Genomic DNA, 24156 nt, shown 5'->3' on the forward strand with positions numbered 1-24156 from the left:
GATGGAATTATAACTTCAAATATGTTCCTGTTCACGTGTTTAATGTATTATTAAATGTCATTTGTTTAAAACAGGAATTCAATTCATAATGGGGTAGTATAAACAAATGTTTTATATCACTTAGGCTCTAATTGATTTTTATTTATTTATTTTTTGTTTCATGACAGCATCTCAGAATTAGGCCTCCATTATTTATTAGTTAGCAAGAAGGAAGGGAAAGACCTTGTGTCCTGTGTTTAGTGAGGAAATCCGGGGAAGTTTAGAAAGAAGACAAACATTGTGCATGTAAAATACCCCTCAGGCTTGATACAGTTCTGGAGCAGTGTAACTGTGAAAGTGCAGATCCAGGAAATTATAAATGTTTTGCTGTAAAAGAAATATTTGGAAGACCTATCAGGACTCTAATCACTTAAAGATTGTGTGAGAGCTCCATGCGTTTGGTGATGCAGAGGATTAAAGCCCGTTTTAAGACAGCTCTCTAATGCCAGCGTAATTAGTGAACAGAGAACAAGCGCTGAAGAGTTTCAGGAACTATTAACTGTAAACTTTAATAATCACAATCTCAGTGTTTTAAGTACTTAGGACGTGTTTCAAAGCTCCCTTGGAGTGAGTTAGGCAGGGTGGTGGAGGCTGAGGATATGCTCAGCGTGGTGTTCCTCACAGGAAGGCCTGCTGTAAGATCAATGCTTTTCCTTTTCTGTCATGTTTATGTGGGGTTATAAAAGCTCTTGAGGTGTTTCTCAGCAGCAGAGCATCTTGTAGGAAGACCCTTAACCATGTGTGTGGGTTTGGGCCTTCGTGGAGGCCAGCGGGATGCTGCCTTGTGTCATCCCGAAGCTGAGGGAAATGCTTTGGGTAGGCCGAGGGCACCTCAGCGTGTTCAGGGAGACCACATCCACCTGTCCAGGGACGTGCTTTGTCTGCTTCCATCAATTCCCCCTCACCATAAAGGTGCTGGAGATCTTTGTCCTTCCCAATAAATATGGCTGCTGAAGTCCAATGTAGGGGAAACTTTTTTTTTTTTTTAACTCCAAAATGAGCGACGTTTTTGAAGGAATAAATTACAAAGCAAGAAGTCTCCCAAGTAATTATTGTGGATATGGTTGTGAATTTTTTAACCACCACTTCAATGACTTTTTTTTGTTACTTTCGGTTATGCTTTATAAAACATGTTTATAGACGATGTCAGCAATGTTCTTCCTCAGTTGCTGTTGCAAAGGCTATTTTTGCAGTTTATCACAAAATGCCAGATTTGCTCAGCATGTAATTTAATCTTATGCTTGGAAGCGTCCGCATTACTTGGTTATCACAAAATTATTCTTTAATATAAATGTATGCTTTGTGATCTATATTTTATTAATTTGGTGAGTCACTTTATCGATTGTTGCAGATGCCACGAATGTATAATTTGTCACAGTTATTGGTTGCCTGTCAGCAGTTCGTAGCACCACCGACTCCTTGGCTCGTGGGGCACCTGAGGAAGAAGTCTGTCTTGGTCTGCTTAAAGAAAAGCTTTCTGTCATAAATTAGCACCAGGACTCATGTTGGTATCGGTTCTATCGCCTCATGGCGTGTATTATCCTGCATTAGCAAAGCACAGGGCAAATTAATATTGTGGCGTGTTGAGGCAAGAGTCTTTAGAGATAGGGTTTAATTGTTTTAGACACAGGGGATGAGGTGAGGAGCACGGCACCAGCAAGGGGTCCCCGTCTTGGTTCGCTCCGAGATTACCAAGTACTGTTGTCATTAGGCTTTGGGGGGGAGAGAAAAACACAAAAGGAAGTTTTGAGCTCTTCGTTGTCCCCTGTACTGTTGAGTTTTCTGAATGTTGTTGAATGATAAAAATATTTTTATAATTTAACTTCATTTTTTTTATAAATATATATATGTGTATATATAATATATATATATATATATTCATCCTGCTGCCTTCTGGCACTCACAAAATGTTCACTGGACTCTGAGGGGCAGGTGGCAATCAGAAGGCACCCATCCTGCTTTCTGATTGAAAATAAGGGGGGGGGGAATGGGGGAGACAGATCAAGAAAAAGGGGAAAAATGGGAGGAAGGGGGAAAAGGGGAAAAAGTGGGGAAAGGAAAAGGGAGATGGGGAGAGATGGGAAAAGGAAAATGGGGGGAAATGAGGAAGAAAAGGTGAAAAATAGGGGAAGGAAAAGGGGGGTGAAATAGGGAAATGGGGGAAGGCAGGAAGAGAGGGGCAAAATGAAGGAAAAATGGGGGAAGTAAGGAAGGGGGGAAAATAGAGGAAAAATGGGGGGAAGAAGGGAAAAGGGGAAAAATAAGGGAAGGAAGGGAAAGGGGAAAAAAGGGGGAAGGAAAGGAAAAGGGCAAATGGAAAGAAGGAAAAGGGGGAGAAAAGGGAGGAGAAATGGGGAAAAGAAGGAAAAGGGGATAAAAGGAAGAGAGGGGAGGAAATGGGGGAGAAGGAGGGAGGAAAAAGGAAAACGGGGGTAGAAAAATAGGGTTGGGAAGAGGAGAAATGGGGTGAAAGAGGGGTAAAAGGGGAGGCGAGCAGGGCGAGGCCGTGCCCGCAGGCGGGCAGCACCCGCCCCGCCCCCGCCTCTCCCCCCCCCCCCCCCCGCACCCGGCGTAGCCGCGCCCCTCCCCCTGGCGGCCGCCGGCCGGGGCTGCGCCCTGGTTGGCTGGGGCCCGGCGGGCGGGCGGCCGCCATTGGCTGGGCGGGGGGAGCCGCGGGCTCTGATTGGCCGCCGCCTCCTGCCCCCTATTTTCAGCAGCCGAGGCCGAGCGCGGCGGAGCCGGCGGCGGGGATGCAAGGTGGGTGCGCGGGGCCCCCCGCCCGCGTCGCGTTCATTGTTTTTTTCTTCCCGGTTTCGGTACGTTGAGCCTCCTAATCGTTTTGCCCGTTTTCGTCTCGTTTTCTTATTTTATTTTTTCTCTTTTACTCGCTCGCTGCGTTCGCCCCCACCCCCCGCCCAAGCCTGCGCGCAGGGCGGGGTGGCCGCGCAGCCTGCGCGGGGGTGGGTGGTGGGGGGGCGGGGGGGCGGCCGGCCCCTGCGGCCAGCAGGCGGTGAGGGAGCGCAGCGCCGAGGTTTGGCTTCGTCGTTCGGTCGTGACTGCTTTTTATTTATTTATTATTATTATTATTTTTAATTTGGGGGTCAGGATGCGCGGGGGGGGGGGTGATGCGCGGGCGCAGCAGAAGTTTTGCGCGGAGCCCCCGCGGAGCAGCGGGCTCGGTCCTGGGGGGGGGGTCCCCGAGCTGCGCCCTCCCGGGGCAGCCTTGGCTCTGGTTTTCCTCCCCAGCATCTCCTCCTCTTCCTCTTCCCGAGGCGTTCGTTCCGGCAAACAGCCCCTATATCCAGAGGGTTTCCTCCGATTCAACCCCCGCCTGTTATTTTCGGTTCTGAGTTACCTATGGGTTTCCATGGAGGGGAGAATAAATAATAAAATAATAATAATAATAAGTTGTTTTTGGTGGAGATGTGCCCTTGGACACGCTCTGTGAGTATGCTGGGCGGCACGATGCGTGGCGGTGCCCCAGCCGGGGGTGTTTTTGGGTGGTTGTTTCGGTGGGATTTGGAGATGCCGATGCCTGCTCTGCCCCATTGCTCGAGGGTTTCCCTCGAATCAAGCTGCTGGTGAACCTTTATGGAGCCCCATACCGAAATTTGGGTTAGAACCAGCAGTGTTGGGCAGTGCTGCTAACCCCTTGTAGAGGCAGAGGGATGCTCGCAGAGCCAGGCCTGTTGCTTGGCCCCAAAACCTCTCCAGGAGCTGTGGAAGTGATGGATGGGGTCGGTGGGATTGGTGGCGGTGCCGTTCCCACCAGCTCCTCAAAAAAGAAGCACGGCTGCAGTTTGGTGGCCACTTTCTGAAGTCACTCGTCATCGGCACAGCCACCCGTGCAGGGAGCTGGGCTTTGGTTTAGCTGCAGGTTGTGCCCAGTGATGGTGAGTGCTCGAGCATGAGAAATGCAGGTAGCTATGCATCGAGTAATCTCTGAATCACCAAATACTATTTATTTTTCGAGTAATCTTTGAATCACCAACTACTGTTTATTTATATAAGCGTTATGTACTTTTAAAATGAACCCAGCTGCAGTTGAGTAAGTATTATTCAGAGCTAGGCACATCCTCTCCTATTTTGATTTCCTGACTCAGTGACATACGCTGTTTTCACATTTTATGTAAACTTCAGAGCATCCTGAGGAAGCAGCAAAAATAATTCTGAGCCTGGCTGGTACCTGCTCGGAGGGCTCTGGAGGGGAAATAGAAAATTTTGATGCCTTGGAGCGTGCAAACAAGCTGCAGGCGGGCGATCAGGCATTGCTGCTTGTACTGGCAGCAGAGAAGGGAAGGATGATGTGCGCACTGCAGAGCTGAAATCCTCCCTTTCTCACCCAGCTGCCCATCTACAGGTGAGAAGGAGCAGCTGAAGTCTTTCCCCTCCCTTTCACAGGGGGCAGGTTTCCAAACCACGTATCACACACAGAGCTAGAGGTCCCACTGAGCCGAACAAGACCTTGTTTTTAACTTTTACACTTGCATCAGTGAACGTAAGCGTGTCAGCTATTCCCTAATAGAGATGTACATTATTACGCGTAGAAAAAGTCTTGTCAAAATAAAAATGCAGGAAAAAATCTTAAAAAGCGTTTTGCTAAACAAACACAAACGGCTAGGAAAGTCATATTTTCTCAATTACTTTTTTCCTCCCTTAATTATATAAGTTGGTTAATAACTCCATTGTATGCCAGGAGATTTGTCAGGATGCAAATCTATTATACAGCTTACTGGAGGATCTGTATGCATCAGTAAATGTGTACATTTATTCAAAAGCAGCCTCTGAATTCCCTACTTTTTTGCCTGCCCGTGTGCCTGCATGTTTGCAGGATCTCCGCGTTAGTAGGTGTTCGGTTGTTGATGTTTTTTTTTTTTTTTTTCCTTTCTGATTTTGGATGGAGAGAGAAGAGTTTCCTAGCAAAGCTTGAGGGATTGTTGAATTCTTCAAGGTGGTGACGCCTGCCTAGCGCGGATGTGATTTGCAGTAGCAGTTTTCATTGACAGCAGCAATGTTTGCTTCAGAAGAACAATTTTCATATTTAAATACATGCAGCGTTAGATAGGAAAACGTGCAATAACAATTGCATGTCATTTGGTTTTAAATGGCCATTTAGATGGCGTGTAGAAAAATTAATTCATCGTTGTTAAAGATCTGGGATTTTTGTTTCTGGTGTTTAATGCAGCCCTAACGTTACCACCAGCGCTGCCGGTTCAGTACACAGCGCCACGCACAATATTTTCGGGTGGCAGAGTTGCTCTAAGTGGAGAAATAATTTAAGCAGTACAAGGATTTTTATAGTCCTCTTGTCACAATTAACTGTGTTTATGAAATATAAATTTCCATAACATCTGCCTTTTGGGGCTGCTGCTCTGTCGGAGCCTGCTCCGCTTGCCAGGCAGATGGGAGCCGGGGCCGCAACCGCGGGTTGGCACGGGTTGTTTAATTCAGTATCAAACTTTCTTCCAGTTTTGGGAGGAAAAATTGCTGCTAGAGAGCTCTGTGACCCACGGCTGCTGTGCCCCATAACCACTCCTCTCCCTCCAGAGCGTGGTGAGGACCCAGATGGGTCATTGGAGTTGGCATTTTACATGGTGTCACGCACCCAATTGGTCTCATCACGTAGCACCGTGCCTCCTACTGCTTGATTTTCCTCCAGCCCTCGGTATCCTGCCTCTCATCCCAGCCCGCGAGGCTCAGAGCTGGTCGTTAACGTGGCATGACTTTAAGTCATCACCTCGCTCGGTGACGTTGAGGTGCCTTTCACACTTGGCTTTTGAAGGACCGCGGTGTTTCGGGTTCTCCCTCGGCCAGGAGCAGCCCGGGGGAAGGAGCAGTGGGTGCTTTTTGGGAAATGGGATTTTGCATCGTGGGTCGACTTGGGGCACAAGTAGCTATAAATAATAATGAAGAACAAACTGGCACAATGGGGAGAGATGATGAAAAGCCTTAAAAATCATTCTGTACCTCTCCTCCCACTCCTCATATGCCTCCTGTCTTGACTTGGAAGCTTTTTAGACCTGGCACGAGGGCAGCAACCGTGTAATGCAGGAGGGCTCGAGCTGGCACATCTGGCTGTGCAATATTATGTTCCTGGAAGTCGTTCGGAGGCGTTCACGGTAAGCACTGGTGGCACAACCTGCTGCAGGTTTTCATGCACATTATTAAGAAATGAGTACTTAAAGCAGAGGTGATGTTGTGCAACTTGGGAAGTTTTGGGTGACTGTTGATTCGCTTAGAGCACGGCGTAGTATAGACACAGAAGGAGGAGAGATATAAAGGTAGCTGTACTGGTGGATGCTCGAGTGTTTAGAGGAACACGAGTATTTTTAAAGCCCTTTTTATTAAATAAACATACAAAATTGATCATTTTGTTCCATGGGTTGCAGCACGGTGCCTGTTGGCTGCTCTAGTGCTGGTGCAGCAATGTTAGCCAGATACAAATACAGTGAACTGATGTGGAAAGTCTTTGTTTTGAACCTTGAATATCTTAGGATAGCTCCTTTCCTTTTGCTGGGATTTAATTGATCTAGGTGCTCACTGCTGTTTTCACCGTGGTTATTCCTGGCAGAATAATCGGGGCCATTGCAAAGCGAGCTGTGTTACGTGACGGGTAGCAGCCAGCGGTTGTGTGCCTCACCTTTACTTCAGGGTTGTGGCAGGTGAAGTGCAAATGATGCTAAATAAGTCGAAATAACTCTAAATGCTGCTAGATAAAAGCACTTAGCAAGAGCTCCTTGTTCTGGTGCTTCCTGGCAGGCAGGCTGCTTTGCTGACGATGGTCTCACCGATGCCTGCAGATGGCTGTAATTGCTGGGACAGGAGCAGTTCTGTGCAACAGGTCCTTGTGGTCACTGGGGAGCAATCCTGGTACCCCGGAGCTCGCTTAATCTGCCGAAGGAAGGAGTCAAAACTGGTTAATTATGGCTTCTTCAGGCTAGCCCTCTGGAAAATGGGACTGAGCACCATAATAAAAGGTGCTTTAAGACTTAGTCAATTTCTGAAGCACTTAAGAATCACGGTTAAAAGAATTGCCAAGTAAATTGTCTACTTAATAAAATGTAAAAATAAAAGAACTGGAGTACATTAAGCTTCATAATCACTTAAATAGATGCATGTAGCTTATTTACCTACTCAGCAAGAACTAACAACCAGTGAAAGCAAATAGTTCTTTAGGAGAACTGTATTTGCAAAATGAAATTATTTAAATCGCTGCTTCCAGTTCCCTCATTTAAATTACTTTTACATTTATGATTTAGGCTTTGATTTAAATCACACTTTGTACTGTTAACGTTCAAAATTTATCATTAACGTTGAAGCGGTGAACAAAAGACATTCCTGGCAGGACTTGCAGCATGTAAGTTAGTATTTTGCTGTGGAATACTGAAAATTTGGGAAATAAAACCTTCTGAGTAGTTACGACATTTGATATTACAGGAAGAAAGCTGCATAACTGTATTTAACAAGAAAAAAAAAACAGTTGTAGTTTAGTCACAGGACACATGGGAACGAAGGGGATGGGTAGGGGTATTGCTGGCACATGACTCTGAGGTTGTTGTCATTTTAGAGCTGCAGAAATACTTATAAAGGTTTTCATGAATAAACAGCAGCAATCTCTGCATCAAGTACAAACGGGCTGATAATCTTTGCCGCTGCTTTAGGGGTAAAGCCAGGAATAAAACCAGAGAACACTTAACTGGTCTGCATCGACAGCAGAAGTACTGCAGAGTCATAAGGACTTCTTGAAGCTTTTCATTCATTTATTGTTCAGCCAAACAGTTGGGTAAACAAAACCTTCTTAAATCGTCTTTACTCTTGACAAATTGGTGTTTCTTGCTTTCTTTGTTTTGGGGGGGAAAAAATAATGCAAAAAACCTGAGATTTTCTTTAGTCCGGAAAGAGGCTGAGACCAGAGTTTGCAGAATTTCTCTGATGAATTCTCACGTTGGTGCAGCTGGGAAGATGAAAGGGAAGGTGAGCACCCTAAGATGACATTTGTGTGTGCCTGCTTTGGGGCTGTATGGGGCCGGAGCTGTGCTGAGCAGGCCAGGGCAGTGTGACTGCGGCGTAGTTGCTTCCCCTACTTCATCTTTTTGGGGTGGCAGAGGGATTTGCTGTGCCTTCTTGGTCTGCCACACCATCCGCTGTTTTCTCCTGCACGTGGGACCCCTGTATGCTTCAGGTTTCTGCCAAAATTGAATGCTCGTGAAATTAGGAGCAAAGAGGAATGGGTTCTTGGGGGTGGCCGACCAGCCCCGTGCTTCCCTTTGGTGGTGGTGGTGGACACAGAGCTGATTTTCACCCATGAAGAAACAGAGGTTTGAGTTTTTTTTAACTACCTTGTGGTTTGCGGTTGTGTCTTTAAGGTGAAAATACCAGAGTACATCCACAGGTACCCTGACTCGGTGCATAAAAAATGGAAAGCTGCCTCTGGACAATTCAATGTAGTTCAGGCTACCTTAATTTGCTGTACAGGTAGCTCAGCTGGATTTTTAATCCTGTATTAGTATTTCGAAATGGTGTAAGGATTCTGAACGTTGAATTGCTGTTTGATCCATTTTCTAATTGCAGCTCGCTACCTTCCTGTTTTCGTTCTTACTCATCGTGCCTTGAAATAGAATAACCCCCGTGATACATTGGTCCCGTGCTTTGAAACCCAAGATCAATAATCATGCATCCTCTCAAAGAAAACCCCAAAACCCTTCTGTGATGTGCTGAACTGTTCGGAAATGTTTGGCTTGTTTTGTGCGTACTCCGGTGACCAGAACGGCAGTGGGGGCTTTGTTTAAAGGTTTTTTCTTTATTTTTCTCCTCCCACCTCTCTCCCACCCCCACGTACACCTGTTCGTCTAAGTCTTTAGGGCCAGACATGGTTTCATTTTGTTGTGCTTTATGGTTTTTTCTTTTTTCCCTTCGGTTAACTGCTTGTTCTCAGTGGTTCTGCTCCATCCCATTGCTTTCTGTGGAAAAAAGCTCATTTCCAATGGCAAAGAGTGAATCTGGCTGGGAGCTGGATTAAGTATTGGGGTGGCTCCCGATAAACAGCTGCTGCGATACTCCCAGATGAGAACATTGCTTTCAGAAGTATTTACTACACATCTTGAACCCAGGCAATTCATTTGTATTTTTCAAGTGATTTTCTTTTTTTTCTTGCTTGCTTACTAAATTCTTCCAAAAGACCGTAAATCCAAGCAGCCTATCTCGGGAATCTGCGTTGATTTTCTGATACAGAGAAATAAAAGCGATTATTGAATTACTGTGGTAGAAATCCCAAGTACCTCGTGCCAGAGCGCAGCAGCCTGGGCGCTTCTTAATAAAAACCAAGCGTTGGAGCCAGCTTCTGGGCGTGCTGCCACGTGTGTCAGGGCTCCTTTTGTGGAGTCGTGTCCTTGGGATGCTGCCCCTGTGCGTGCTCTCCTCTTGCTCGAGGTAAGGCTGGGAGGAGCGGATGGAGGTCTGCTTGGACCTGGCGTGGAAGGACAGATGCGTGGCTCAACGGTTTGGCCACTGGGACTTGGGCTTTTGCTGTTGAGGAAACTTCTTGCTAATTCCTTGGAATCTTTCTTCTTAAGGAAACTCCAGATTTAGTGAGTCAAATAACAGCAGCTTTCCACTACCTCTGGTCTTTGAAGTTGGGACTTCCAGCAGCCAGAGGAGCGGCGAAGCAAGCTTTCATGTTTTTTCCTAAAACATCAACAAACCACAACCCCAGCCTTTCTCCGTGTCTCTGGGAAAACAACACAGAGTACCTTAAGGGGGGGGTGGTTTTGTACAAATAATTTCTCTTTGTTATGCTAACGAGGACGGTGCTCTTAACCAAGTCGTATTCAAAGAATTTTCGCCCGTATTTCTCTGCAGGGGAGCAAGATTTTGTGTTGAACTCCTTATATTTAGTATTTCCTGCCTCCGTCAAAGAAAATAGCTGAGTGCTTTGCATGTGTGCTGACTGTCACCAGGATTAACTCCGCAGAGCAGCCTGACGAATGTAGGTGATGAAATGGGGAACTTCCACCCAACATCGCTATGGGCAGCATAAAGAAAGCCTCTGTAGCTCCGTTCCTTGCTGCTATCCTCAGGTGGGGCAGAAAGGCTTGTTTTTAGCAATAAATCTGCAAGAGCAGCCGTGCCGATTCAGATCGAGTGTATCTAATTCAATATCCTGTCTCTGATAGTGACCAGCGGCAGATAGCTGGGGGAGCGTACAAGAACAGAGAAAATGCAGCGATAAAAAAGCAAAATCTCCTAGTTTACCAGTTTTATGGCGGTTTCAGGATTATCAGAATCGGCTTCCTAATCCATAATGCCCAAGTGACAGTTGTGCGGTACTTAATGGCCTTATCTTTCCCTTAAGGACCGTGATAGCAGTAGGAGGATAAAAACATGAAAAGTAGCGGGTAGTATGTAAAGTAGAGAGAAATAATGGGAATAGAGCAGAAAAAAAGGGGAGAAAGGGGATATAATTCCAACACAGCATCACGAAATGGCAGAAGAAGGTTGGGTTGTATCCTGGGAGGTGAGGGCTTCTGCCACCTTGCTCTGCTGCCTTGTCCTCTGTCACCTGTGTCCCTTTTTATATGGGGAAATATGGACGTTGAGAGGTTTTGGGGAAATGTGGGTATAGGGTGGATGTGGAGAAATGGCTTGAGCCTGCTCAGAGGGAAGAACGATGGTGGAGGGCAGGAGAATGAAGTGTGAGACCCTAAACACACGGAGCTGAGCTTACCCTGGCTGTGGGCTTCGTTATCTGGAAGCAGATCCTAGGCCTGCGAACATCTGTCCCCGCAAATTAATGAACAAGAAGCGCTGTGTGTGTGTGCAGAGAGTATTTTCTGCAGCCTGAATCACTTGTAGCACTGCCGTGCTTCCCCCAGACTCCAAGCCACGCATGGTTTATTTTTAGTGCCCTGCTGGTTTATGGCAAACCTGCCTCAACCTGCTGCAGTCCCTGCTGGTAAAGCCACATAAACAGCGACTTGAGAGTACCTAGAGCAAGGTGAACACATTATTTTGTCTTGGCGTGGCTTAAAAGGTGCATCTGGGATGGATTTGTCCCTGGGTCGGTGCTTGAATGCTGTGGGGTGGGAAGCACGACCAGCGTGCGGGTGCCAGGCACGGAGGCGTTGTGGCTGGGGTGTTGTTGCTTCAGCATTTGCTTCTTAAAAGCAGATTTTTAGCTTTACAGAGGTAGAAGGGAAGCTGTTATTGACTGTCTGAAGTGGATTCAAGAATAGTATTGATGAGGAGGTGTTGCAGCGATTGCTCAGTGAAGTCGGTCACGTTGCGAACTGTGTCAAAGCTGACAAATCTGGGCTCTGCTGCGTGGCTCAGGAGGAAGAGAAGATGATGCATTTTGAGTACAAAAGGGCAAAAGCCATCCTGAATTTAAACCGAGGGGACAAAATGCTGTGAGCAAGGTGTTTTGGTCCAAGCGGAGAGAAACGGGTGCTTTGTGGTGGCCTTATAGAAAGAGTAGCTGCATTGGTAGGTGTACACCAGGCACAGGAATTGTTCCAGCTCGTAGGCAAGGTAGGCACAAGAGAAAACAACAAAACCAACAAACTGTCATTAATAAATTGACATTTTGATGTATATCTATATTGTGGGGACCTGGGAGTCCCATGCTGGTTTTCTCAAACATTTCCTATATAAACCTGCAAGGGGCTGTGGCCTGCACCAGCTCATGGTGTTGGTACAGCGGCTGTGGATGAATTTGGGTGTAAAAGTGCTGTTCTGCTGGCCCTGTCCTCCTGTCCCTGCTTGGAGGCATCGCTGCTGTGCTACGGGCTGTGGTACCATGGGACAGGGCAGGCACCAAACCACATCATGCTCGCTGTTCCTCTGAAAGAAGTTTGCCTTTTTGTTGATTATCTCTGTGCCCAAAGAACCTGAATCTATTTACTCATCCTTTTGGTAAATAAAATAAATGGAACTTAGGTAGTTTCTAATCAAATGAGAAAAACACATGCTCTAACGATGTGTATATAAAATCAAAATGTCCAAAATACAATAATCTGGCATATAAACGTTCGTTACTCTTGCTGTGTAGCCTTTTATCAAAAGGCTTAAAAAATCAATATGTCAACATTTTGCTTTTTTTCCCCATATCTTAAGGAGAAATAATACAACCCCTTAAGAAAAAGAAGCATCCTTCAGTTTCGGTCTGGAGGATGTGTTTTTAAACACCACCGAGGACATTTTTATGGATGGTTTTGTCTTTTCTGATGCATATCTTGACATTTGCCTACAAGTTTTCTGAAACCATTTTTAAGCATCCAAATGAATTCCTGGGAATGGACAGATAATGGAAGTATTGTGTCTCTATATCATATTTATTTAAAAAAAAAAAAAAAAAAAAAGAGAATTGCCCCTTGAATTTCAACCTTCAGTTAAGGAATTTTGCTATTCCCATATCCTCGTGGATTCACGTGACTTTGTAAAGAGGATTCCTCAAAATCAAAGAGGAAGCTGTCGGCGTATTTGTGCTCTGGTTTACAGTAACTTTTTACACGGAGACTTTATTACCTTGTGTAATTTTGTTGTGGTTTCTTTAGTAAACAGAAGTAGTGGTATGCTTTTGTTTCTTTAATGTCTCTCATTCTTATGCCGAGCAGTTAATGGATCTGTTAGTATTGTTGGAGTATTAATAGAAGGATTGTAATTGCTCTGTTGTAATTGTATTGAGTCTAAAAAAGCATCCTCGTAGAATATTAATGAGAGCCTTTTTATATGCATGAATTATTGTTCTCAGGAAAGAAAATTAAGCTACTAAAAAAAATAAAAATTTAAATAGTACCGGTCTGGAGGAACATAAGAGTAAAAAAAAAATCAATAAGCATTCGATTTGGTCTTTTAACTCCATTGCTCCTCCTCTCCTAACCCCATTTGTACTTCCTGTAGGTACTGCAGAAATCTGCTCTGCACCATATGTGCTCCAGCACCTCGGCACAGCAGGGGCTTGGAAGCCGAGTGGCAGATTCAACAATGAATTTTCTTCTTGGTTTATCACGGCCTTTAAATTACTTTAACCTTATTTGGGTTTAAAACGGTGAAGTGTAGAGCTAACATTTTATGCAGCACCGAAAGGAGCTGGAAGCACTTCTCATTGCCATGCGAAATGCCGACGGGGCATTGTGCGGAATTAGCAGCACACAGCTATGGTGTGCAGGAGGCTCAACTCCTTAAAATGCTAGCAGTAGTTCATTTCTGACATTAAATATTTTACTACCTTCTATTTGCTTTTTTTTTCCTTTTCCTGTAGTGCAAGGCGGTGCAGTTGCTAGAAGGTAGGAGGAATCGCGGAACTGCTGCAAACTGCCTTAAATCAGCGACCTTCAGTTCACCTCTGCAACTGCTGCTGGGAGCCGTAGTAGCTTTTTTCCATGTCTAAGTCAGTAGCTCTGCTGCTCTTTCCTTCGTCAGACCTTATCCTGCTTTTTCTGTCCAAGTCGCTGACTTGCAAGCATAATCTGAATACAGGAATAATCTTTAAGTTGTTCTTCTGTAAATACAAACACAGGGTGTCAGCACAGAACAAACCAACCCGAGTGTTTCCTGGGACTCGCTTGAGCATTAAACCAGCGGAAACTTTGCAGTTTCGGGAGCGGAACGTAATTTTCCGACTGTTTTTCTTGGCGGCTCTGTGTGAAGAGGCGAAGGAGCTGCCACCACGATGTTTGTCTTTTTGCTGAGCTGTTGATCCGAGCGCTCGATACGGAACAAACTTTGGGTTCATTGTCTTGGGAGATTTCAAAGGAGCCTCGCTTTATGTTCCCAAATGTGCCGTTCCTCTCCCAGCCCTAGTGCCGTTCCTTGCCATCCTTTATTCCCCCCCATCTGACATCAGTTTCGCTCGTGTCCATTTAAAACTGAAACTTGAAAAACTGCAGTTTGATACTTTATATTATTCTCCTACCCTGGAGCTGTTTTTAGTGCCTTTATTGCAAGTAGACAGATGGTGATATTTGGTTTCCTGTCAGTTTTAATGAATATAGATAGGAGTGATAAGAACATTTGCTTCGTTTAGCAAACTTCCTTTTCTGGCTTTTAATTAATGAAGTGCTCACTGGTGTGCCGCTGCTTTTGTACGTGGCACAGTTAAATCTTATATACGGCTCTGCTTGCAGTGTTGGGTAATGAAAGGAGGAGGAAAATAACTTCTTGTCTCAATAGTCCTTTAAAGTTTACTTACACAGCCTTGGAGTGCTGCAGAAATGCAGCGTGCCTGTAACATCAACCCTATCCGTGTCTCCTGCTTCTTTGTGTTTTAGAAATACTGTTTTAAGTTTCTCCTGTCCCTTTGTTAGAGTGATTTAAAATAAGTAAAAGGAAATGAGAGGCATTTTGCGTTGCACTTAACTTGGGTAAAGGGGGGCTCTAGCTCAATCTCATAGAGGTTGGCTTCTCATGGGGCTTTTTAACTGGTAGGAGGGCCAAAGCGAAAATGGGATTAAATAGAAACCCCAACTTCCCCAGCTTTTTGCTACGTTTTGTCCTCCTTTAGAGAGAGCTGCAACATTAATCCTAACATTGATTTTGTTTTCAGCTGGTTTGATTTTCTGCGTTACTTTAGCACAGACATGATTTTCAGTTCTTGTAGACCATTTTAGATTCAATTTTTTTTGAGAGCTCTTTCTGCGGTGGTTGTTACTGTTTAGTATTTTGTAGGACTGCTACGAATTCAGTATTGGTGCGAATAGCCCAAGTTGTTCAAGTAATTTCTGCCTTGCCTTAGCAGTTTGAATTCTTTGAAGGAGCACGTCTGTGAATACAAACATCTGAATGTGCAAAGCGTGAATACTGCGTGTAGATACAAAGCCTCAGCTTTAGCTTTGTAGCTCTAAAAGGTGGTGCTCTTACTGGACTGAAAGGATTAATTGAAAATTTTGGGTGAAGGGCAAGAGGACGATGATGGAGAAGACAGTTTTCATAACCATCTGACCACTGCTGGTTCTGGAGAGACTGACGTTGAACTTCTTTGTCCTTTCCAAAATACCCACTCACAGTGTCTGTGTTTCCTGATGAATAAAATAGACTTGATTTTGTACTACTTTGGGGCACTTCTGTAACCTTATAAGGATAAGGTTTGGTTCCTTGATGGCAAATCTGTGCAGGAAAAAACACAGTTGGTTTATTTTAGAAAGCCATTTTAAAATATCCCGACAGCCCTGGCAGGAGGCAGAAATAGGAGTTGTTTCTTGTTATTTCCTGTCTTTCTGGAGCTGTCACTAATGAAGTACAAACCCTATTCCTCCTGAACGCTTTATCTTGGTGAAGGATACCTCTGGTTTAAATGAGCTGAAAGCAGACAAAACGTTCTCACTGATGTGTTTGGTTGGTGGAGAAAATAACCAGGTCTTTGTGCTATTTTTTTTTTTGCATGAATGCTATTACCTTTGCAAACGAATAAATACTCGCTTTCTGTACTTGCATTCAGCATTGATAGCTTAACAGCCCTAATTCTGCTGTTGTTTTTCTGCAAGAGGGATGAGGCAAGGACTCGCTAGCCCTTTTGCAGACAGAAACGAGGATCTCTGTTGGCAGCTCCTAGCACGGCGCCTTCTGCTTGGATACCTGGAAAATGGCTCAAACGCTGCAAGGACAGAAGCGGGTGCTTCAGCTCCTGGGCACGTTCACGTTAGAAGTTGCACCTCCTATATTTTTATTATCGAGGTCCTTTTTTTCTGAACCAGAATTGAACCGTGTCCAGCCAACAGTGCAGATGCTGGAATCGTTTTTAGCCTGGCTAATTGTCATTTCAGAATCGGTGTAAGAAAAAAGCTCCTCGTCGTGCCTCCGTTGGCGAGCGAGAACATTTTAACGTTGTTAGCTACAGTGCTGGGGTCATGCTGTTACTGCTTTGATTCCTTGGCATCCTTCAGGAAAGAGAACTGAATGTCTTTCCTCTTGGAAGAAAAAAAAAAAGTGTTTTTATGTGTCTAAGCTGGGTGAGCACTGCTGCGTTTGACGTGTATATTTGTGAATTTTATTTGAAATCCACACTTGAAATTAATGTGGGGAAAAAATAAACAGATTTGATTCAGACTGAATAAAGCTTCTTCCCTCTGGAAAGAAACCATAGTTATATTTTATGGGTTTATTTTTCTTTAGCATTTGCTTCTTATTCTCCAAATAATCGTAGTTGCGTGTCTCTCCTTTCTCAGTATTTTCCAAATCCTCCAGCAGTTCTTACTCTGTCATGTCTCCTCCGGTCATAAACCAAAAGGAAAAAGAAAGTCATCTTTGGAAAAAGACAAGCCTCAGGGCTCCATCCCCTTCCCACGCCCCGTCATTTTATCTCCACGGTTTTGAAGATGTGAAGCAATTTAGATCGCCATTCCCCGTCTTGCCCTTTTCCTAACCTGATTCCTCTTCTTGCAGAGAGAAACAAAAGGAAGATACAGAAGAGAAGTTGAAGAAGCGAGGAAAGAAAGAGAAAAATAGTGGAGAGGATCAGAACAGAGTTGGCTTTTGTACGAGGAGTTGTCCAGGAGGCAGAACATGCGGCTTCCCTCCTCTTTTTCCCCTCCCTGTTTTCAGACCATCCCAGTTACTGCTATTTCTAGATAAATGGGTCAGGCAAAAGGGCATAATTAGTGGTAATTTCACATTAGCTGGGGGTGAGGGCGATGGTAATAAGGATGGATTCAAGAAAATGTTGGCAGCCTCTCAACTGGAAGCTCCCAGCTGAGCCCCAGGTTGCAGTGCCCAGCTCTCTCCTGCCACAGGACCCCAGGCCATGCCAGCCAGGTGGGAGCTGAATTAAAGTGGAAACAGAGCAGATGGTGACGTGCAGTGCATCCAGACTTCCCGAATTTAGTACAGGACAGTCCGTCAGTGTCTTTGTGGGAGTAGGATGGATCAACCCTTTGAGCAGGGTAGTGGGAAAACAACTACGGCAGTACCCTGCCCAGTGACAGTAGGGAATGGGACGTGATTTTATTACTTTTTCTCACTGTTTGTTTTATGTCAAAGGTGCTGAGCTTATTAGTAAGGGTGCTTTCTTCTGGTCCACGTGTTCCTCCAGTTTTTATTAACCTGCAGTGCTCGTTGGTGCTCGTGTAGCAGCAGGGAGGCTTGCATGGAATGGGATGAATATGTTGCCAGGCCAGCAATCGGTGCCTCTCTGCCTAAAATGAGCTCAGTTTTCACATCTATCAAGGAGAAGGAGGTGGTACTCTGCGGAGGAACTTATTAACAGGAAGATCCATATCCAAAAAATTGGGTTATAAACCATACAGAGACAGTGCTTAAACAGAAGATGGAGTAACACTGCCTGCGGTGTCCAGATGAGCTTTCTGCAGAGCCTATGTTTTGTGTGTTTTTTGGGCTCCTCTCCTGGTGGAGCAATGAGGTCCTGGTGGAGCAGCAATACTGCCTCATGCATGGGGCTGGCCTGGGATTTTGGGCACTCCTGAAGCCACAGATATCTTCCCTGGGCCAGGAGGAGATGGATGGATTAATCCTCCAAGTGGCATCGCTGCCTCCGTTGTACACCAACATCATCCGCTTGCAGTGCCACCAGTGCCCTTTAGTTTTTTCCTTCCCCACAGCTAGAGAAGGTGCTGCTAGAGATGCTTTTACATTGCTGAAAAGGAAATGTCTGCACAGGAGCTCCTTAAATTCCTCCAACACGTCCATTTCTGCCTGGTTCTGTGCTGATGGCTCCACCGGGCACCTTGCAGAGGCTGCTGAGCATGCTACAGGCTTCGTGCCTGGGACTTGGCACCTACAGAAGAAGGCTGTATATGGGATGGCCATTCCCTGGCTTCGAGTGGGAGCCCGACACCTCGGAAAGACACTGTTATTTTGTGAGCCTCCAGGAGATGAACGCGTGGAGATGTGCAGACCTGCCTGTGGGCGCTGCCATTTTGAGCAGGAGCAGGCTGCGCGCGTCTCTTGCACTCAGCTGCAGAGGATCAGGTGGAACAGTCTGAGGGTGGTTTTGTTTTGTTTTGTGCTTTTTTTAGATCAAGTCTGTTTTTTTTTTAGATTTTTAGGACGTGATAGTTCCCCATATGGATCTAGCTTTATGGTACCAAACCTATCCTTTTTTCCTGGAAAATAAAAGATAATTCTTCTGTGCCTATGCCCGTGTCATGCTGTGCGTTGGTTAAATGACTTGATATCATTACTCACATGATTTGAAATACTTAGGCATTGTTTTTTTTTTTTTTTCTTTAAACAAGAATGTTCTGAAGGGTTTTTAAGGAAAACATGAATTTCTCTGAAGGCATTAGCTCTGTCATCAGCCGGTCTGTTCTGGGAACGAGCGTGTGCATGCCCACACGGGCATGTTTGGTTGTCTGATAAGCATCAGGAGCTGGTATTTTCCTCCACAAAAGCAGTTCTTACTACCACAGACCTACATAGGCGGTTTTGTCAAAAAACATTCTGAAAAAGTGTTTCAGAAAGGTCAGTTGTCTAGAAAACTTCGGAACATTTTAATTTTTCTAAATTACGGTACCGGCACAAAGGAGATAAATCGAAGCTGAAGGACGCTTTGCCATTTCTCGCCCTGGTTCATACAAAACATTTGTGTATCTCTATTTCCTTTTCCATATGTTGGAAGTGCCATATGGGGAGGTCACTCTGTATTTCAACTCGCAGACGAAATAGGCTAGGAGAAGCAAACCACTCTGAAGCAAATGGTTTTTCAGTGACAAAACAGAGCTGCATTTGTCACTTGGTGGGCATTTATGCTGTTGACTAATAATAGTGATTTGTGGTATTATAACAAAGAGGCATTGCAGTGGGATTTTTTTTTTTTAAAGGGGAAAAAAAAGATTACATACTTCGGAATAATGCTGTCTATAAAAGCCAGAAAGCTTGAAGGTGAACACAGCAAGCTGGCAAAAGGTGCGGCGTATCCTTAGCTGGTAGAAAATGTAGGTGAGCAGCTGTAATTACATCTTGTACGTGTAGTGGGGTGAAAAACTGAGTTGTGCCTGAGTCGCTGAACAAACAGTATATGTGGGGGCTTAAAGAGATGGATGATGAAAAGAACAAGGGAAGAAAAAAGCAGAGTGGCAGTATTTTGCTAAGGCTTGATGGGGAGCATGGTTGTCATCAGGGCTGTTTGGAAAACATGAAGGAGATGACTTAAAGGTCACAAGGAAGAATTGTGTTCCCCATCAGTTTTTTTTTTTAATTTGCAAGATACAAGTGGCACAACTCACATTGAGCCCAAAAGGCCTAAGAAGAGCGGGAGACAAATAATTTAAGCCCAGTGAAGTCTCGGGGAAGGATGGAGGGCGAAGTCACGGTTCTGCTCTGGTCTTACTGAGCACACGTGCCGTGCCTCCACAAAGCTGAAAATTAATTTCATCCTGGAGAAACTCAGAATTTGAGCTGTCAGCATGAAGGTGGTGTGGTTTGCTTGGATCCAGGAGAGAAAAAAAATCTGGATATCAGGATCTGAACATTGGTTTAGGTGTGAGGAGGTGGAGGGCTTGTCCCCAGGATGGGAAGGAGGGAGAGGGAAAGAAAATGTAAATGGGAAGGAGTTGCCTCATGAAGGTGAAGGCTTAAAAACCCAGATGTGGTTGATGCTGGGAAAGGACATGGAGGGTTTGAGGAGGATGAGGCTCCTGCAGATGTTTTGGATGAGGAAGGGTTTAGTGCTGACCACAGTTTGTCAAGTGGAAGTAGTGGAAATTGGGTTATGGGCCTGGAAATCAAAGTCTGGCCCTTAAAAGGGATTTATCCATTATGTTCTCAGGCCCTTAATGGATTCTTGCTTTGAGAACGATTGTGGTTATTTTCTTTTTTCTTTGTTTCCTCTCCTCCAGGCCACAAATAGAACTTGATGTAACAATAAAAGAGTTGAAATTTATTTCTTAAAGGAGTTCAGTGCTAACAAGTCAGGACAGCTTTTGGGTTTTGCTTCCCTTTCGTTCCCCCTACCATGAAAAGTCCTGTCATTACTCCGGAAAGACAAAGTTTTTCTCAGTATAAAGTGGTTTTTAGTGCTTTGAATTAGAAATGAATTTGGGAATCCCATCCTTTATTTTTTCTCTTGCGATCCATTTGCCCCAATATTGTATTCCTGCTAGGAGTGCTTGCTTCTGAACATCGTGTCACTTTTAATTTTGCATCACAGCAATCTCAAGTTGGCCATACCTGCTCTTCGTAGGATTTCAGAGCAAAGGAAGACTTCCCAAGGCCTGTTCCAGCTTTTCTATTTCGGTTACAAAGACCCACAACTTAGCGGTGGAAGGCAAATGATGCATTTGGTCAGGAAAATGCCACTTTTCTAAGTGGTTGTCAGGGCATGTCTAAAACAAATACATTAAGATTAAAAGCAATCATCTTATGTAAACGTTCAGCAGAGTAAGGGAAGCAGATATTGAATCAACAGGCGAGCAACTCAGGGTAGGTTGCAATAAATAGCTCGCCGTGTAGCTGCTAAACATGGGCTTGGAAATTTGGCATGGGGGCAGTTGCCAGGAAATATCTCAATTTTTTTGGTTTATATGCTGAGTCGGGTATCGATAAACAACAACTGGCCTGGGTTTCTGTAGCTTGAGGAAGTTCGGAGTGGTGAGTAACTGCAAAGTGATCTTTTCAGGCATTTTGTAGGGACAGGGAGTATCAGTTCAACGCAGCTGCTCGTAGCAGTCCGGGGGGTTGTAGAAATCCTTCGGGAATTCGCTCTGGTTTGTCAGCTGCGTATTGTAATCAATAAAGTATGGGCTTGCTTACTACTTTTTTTTTCCTGAGACAGGAAACCCCCTACAAGAAAGGGGGGGATAGCAACAACGTCCTAAGTCTTACACACTGTTCCCTTTTAGTTTGACTGCATGTCTTCCTAATTTAAACAGGGTTTGTGTGTGTGTATCCCTATTAAGTCAGCTAAATAAACACAACAAATGCGCTTGGTCTCGTGCATTCATCATGCCAAGATGTGTTCACTGATAAATGAGAAAAATAAATATCTACACATCATTAGAAATACTTTGAGAAGTCAGTTTTCCCTGGCTTTGGTGTCTTCCCAAGAGGAAATCTCTCCCTTTGTTTAGCCACCCTTTGGCCTGGCTTCGCGGCACAATATTGATGGGAAGGGGATGGTTGGACCAGATGATTTTTGGGGGGGTCTTTTCCATTTCTTAATGATTTTGTGATCTCGTGGCTTTCATGGAAGGGCTCTGGCACCAGGTGGTGCCTACAGCCAAGGCGTTTTGGGGGGTGGCCGGGAGGGGACTGGGGCTCGTTGAATCCAAAGGGATCAGACCGAGGTCTTCAGGTACTTTGCGGCTGAAGACATTCTCTGTACAAATGACCACGTACATCTGGAAAATCCGCTTTTCTTCCCACCTGGCCCATTACGAACCCTTCACGCTCCTGTAGTAGCTCCAGCTTGCTGGTCCCTTAGAAAACGCCACTTTTCAATTTAATTCCTGTAGGCTGTAAGAGGAGAGAACAACCGATTGGAGTTGTTTTTTTGGTGGATTTCAGGTCTCCTTGTCAAATTTTTGCTTCTTCTTGGTGCTGTCTTTCCCTCTGTTAAGCATCCCACCTCTTCACTCACACAGCCAGGGCAGTCGGAGCCCAGGTTTTACACACATTGCAGCAATCCAGCCGACTTGATGCCTTTGATCTGGCTGTAGTAATGTTTTTTTTTTTTTTTTTTTTTTTCAGAGGGATGGAATTGGAAATTTAAATTCACACTTGTTTAGAGTTCGTCTTGCTAAATGTGGTTTTAGTTAAGTAAATCACTTTTCCACCAAAAAAAAAAATGACATAAGGAATTTGCGAGTCATATCGAGCAGCAAGCAGATTTCTGCAAGGATGCTGATGAACATTACCCAAATGTTGATGAGGGTGGTACCTCATCCCCTTAATTTTCAAAGATAATTCTGCTATTAAGAAAAAAGGAGGAGAAGTTGACTTTGACATCTGTTAGAATTGAGAAGGTGATAAAATGCAAATGAAGAAGCAGTTGCTCACAATTCAGAGTTGATGTGCATGTCCCACTTAGTCGTACGTGTAGCCAACCAAAGAGGCATCGTTATTTATTTTTTTTTTTAACGTGTTTATTCCTAAAAATTAGATGTCTGGCTTCTTTTTAATTTCTTATAAATCCTGTATGTTTTGTACAGTGGGTTGGCTTCTAGAGGAGAGGGGGGTTAGGTGAATTTAGGTGATAGTAGCTGTAATTGCAAAGTCGAGCAGGGCTAGGAAGAAAGCTGTGTTTTAGTTGCTACTTTCTTGTCATGCTTGCCTGTTTCCAGGGTGGCAGAGAAATCTGAAGCTGTGTTTGTCCTTTTCATGAAGGAAGTGGAAAATCGTCTTCTGGTAAATTTTGTAGGAAGCTATTTTAAAAAAAAGATTAATCCAATAAATTGCAGATCCTTTGACTTCTGCTGGGTGTTGTAAGCTTGACCTAGTTTTGAATATCTGTGACTTAAAGGAAAAAAATAAAGAAAAAAAAGAAAAGAAAAATAACTTAAGAACATATTATAAAGTTCATTCTGGAGACATTCCAGCACAGGCTAGTATTTCACATACATATTTAATATTCTTAATTCATGTCGAGGGCAAAAAGAGCATTGTTATGACGTTACATACGATTTAGATTTAATACACTGTTTAAATTGAGCACTCCAAAGGACACTAAAGTGTTTATAAGTTTATTTTTATTCTCAGTTGCTACTAAAACTAGTTAAAGGGGTTGAAAAATGTCTCATTTGCAACTGTTTTTTTTTCTTTTTTCCTATTACCAAATATTGTCATTCCCCCTTCTCCTCCCCTTGCCTCCAGGTTTTGAAAGGAACCAAAATTAACACGCCTGTCCCTACTAATTATGCTTTCGATTTACACAGTGCATTATAATGACAAAACAACTTTGCTGATGTACCAGCAGCTTTATGGCACTGCAGCTTTGTGTGTCTGTCTGCGCCTTCCTCATCCAAGGCTGAGTCCGGGGCTCTTTTCTAATTAGCATCGGGGGCTCAGAGGGACTTAGAGGCCAAAAGGCAGCAGGTGAAGACTCTCCCTGGTTTGTGACATGGGTTGGATGGATATGGGCATCAGAGGGGCACAGGGCTGGTCCTGGTGCTGCCCTCAGCCTGCGAGTGAAGAAGGGACCGGGGATGATGCTGGAACGTGCCACGTTGCAGGGTTGGCTGAAGAAAAATGGAAATAGAAAGTTGAGTTTTGGTCTCAACACAAAGAGGTTAGGAGGTTGGACTAGGTGATCTTGGATGTCTCTTCCAACCTAGGTGATTTTGTGATTCTGTGAAAAAGGAAGAGCTGAAGGAGGAAGGAAAGTGCATCTCCTTAAAACGAAGCTCCAGCAGCAAGGCAGACCCCTGTTTTTAGTAGTACCCCATTTAAAATCTCAGGTTTGGCTTCAGAAAGCCGTGGGGGACCTTTGGATGACAAGGTTTTCAGGCCTGTAAATCATTCTTGAGCATCTTCTCCCAGACAGTCTGTAAGTTGCTTCCTGCTGCTCGCCGCTTCTTGTTGCCTTTGCTGCTGGTTGACTTGCCACGTGTAACAAAACAACGGCGCAGGTTGAAGCTGCTGAAATGAACGGTGATCTGCCCAGATTTATAGGACGTAAATTACCCAACTGCAGGGTCTTTCTGTAGGATTACTTTTAATGAGGATAATAGTGTTGATTTAACAATCCAGGTTTCTCTCAGACATTTGACTTGCTACCACGCTACGTTTTAATTAGAAAACGAGAACGGCGCAAAACGCATACTTTAAAGATTAAGTGGATTAAAAACGGGCAGTTTGTGCCACAGTCCTGTAGAGAATCATTTTTGGTCCTAATCCTTGTTGACATTTTTATCCGTGGCGCAGCAGAAGCTGTAAAAACATCACGGATAATGTTTGTAGATGAGACAAAGATGGAAGGAGCAGTGATTACTGAGAAGAGTAAGTCGGAGGCACAGAAGGCTCTGGATCGCCTGGCTTAATTGGGTGAATTCGATCGATGATTTAACACCATCAAGTGCCATGGAAAATGTGCAAGCCAGGCCTGTGTGTGCGTGCGTTAATATTGTCTTTAAGTTGATTCTGAATGGGAGATGTCTGCCCACCGAAGCAACATGTACAGTGTGCACGGAGCCCTTCAGGGGTGCAGCAGAAATGAGAGCTGCAAAAATTGTT

General features: G+C 44.5%; 1 protein-coding gene across 12 annotated transcripts in view; it reads left to right on the forward strand.

Moving 5' to 3' along the window:
• Positions 1-24156, forward strand: part of CTBP1 (C-terminal binding protein 1) — a 229174-nt gene that overhangs the window by 81648 nt on the left and 123370 nt on the right. Inside the window, exon 1 of one of the 12 annotated variants that reach the window (XM_072037857.1) lies at positions 2761-2796. The exons of 8 other annotated variants lie outside the window; for them this stretch is intronic. Coding sequence is in view for 1 of the 4 variants with exons in the window: in XM_027455714.3 (XP_027311515.1) it covers positions 2790-2796 (7 nt within the window). In the remaining 3 variants the exon portion in view is untranslated. Of the gene's footprint in view, positions 1-2760; positions 2856-3021; positions 3071-24156 lie in introns of those variants that run through there. 3 more of the 12 variants (XM_072037861.1, XM_027455714.3, XM_072037858.1) reach the window with 3 other exon arrangements.

Source organism: Anas platyrhynchos, chromosome 4 (genome assembly GCF_047663525.1).
Source record: "Anas platyrhynchos isolate ZD024472 breed Pekin duck chromosome 4, IASCAAS_PekinDuck_T2T, whole genome shotgun sequence".
NCBI classification, from domain to species: domain Eukaryota; kingdom Metazoa; phylum Chordata; class Aves; order Anseriformes; family Anatidae; genus Anas; species Anas platyrhynchos.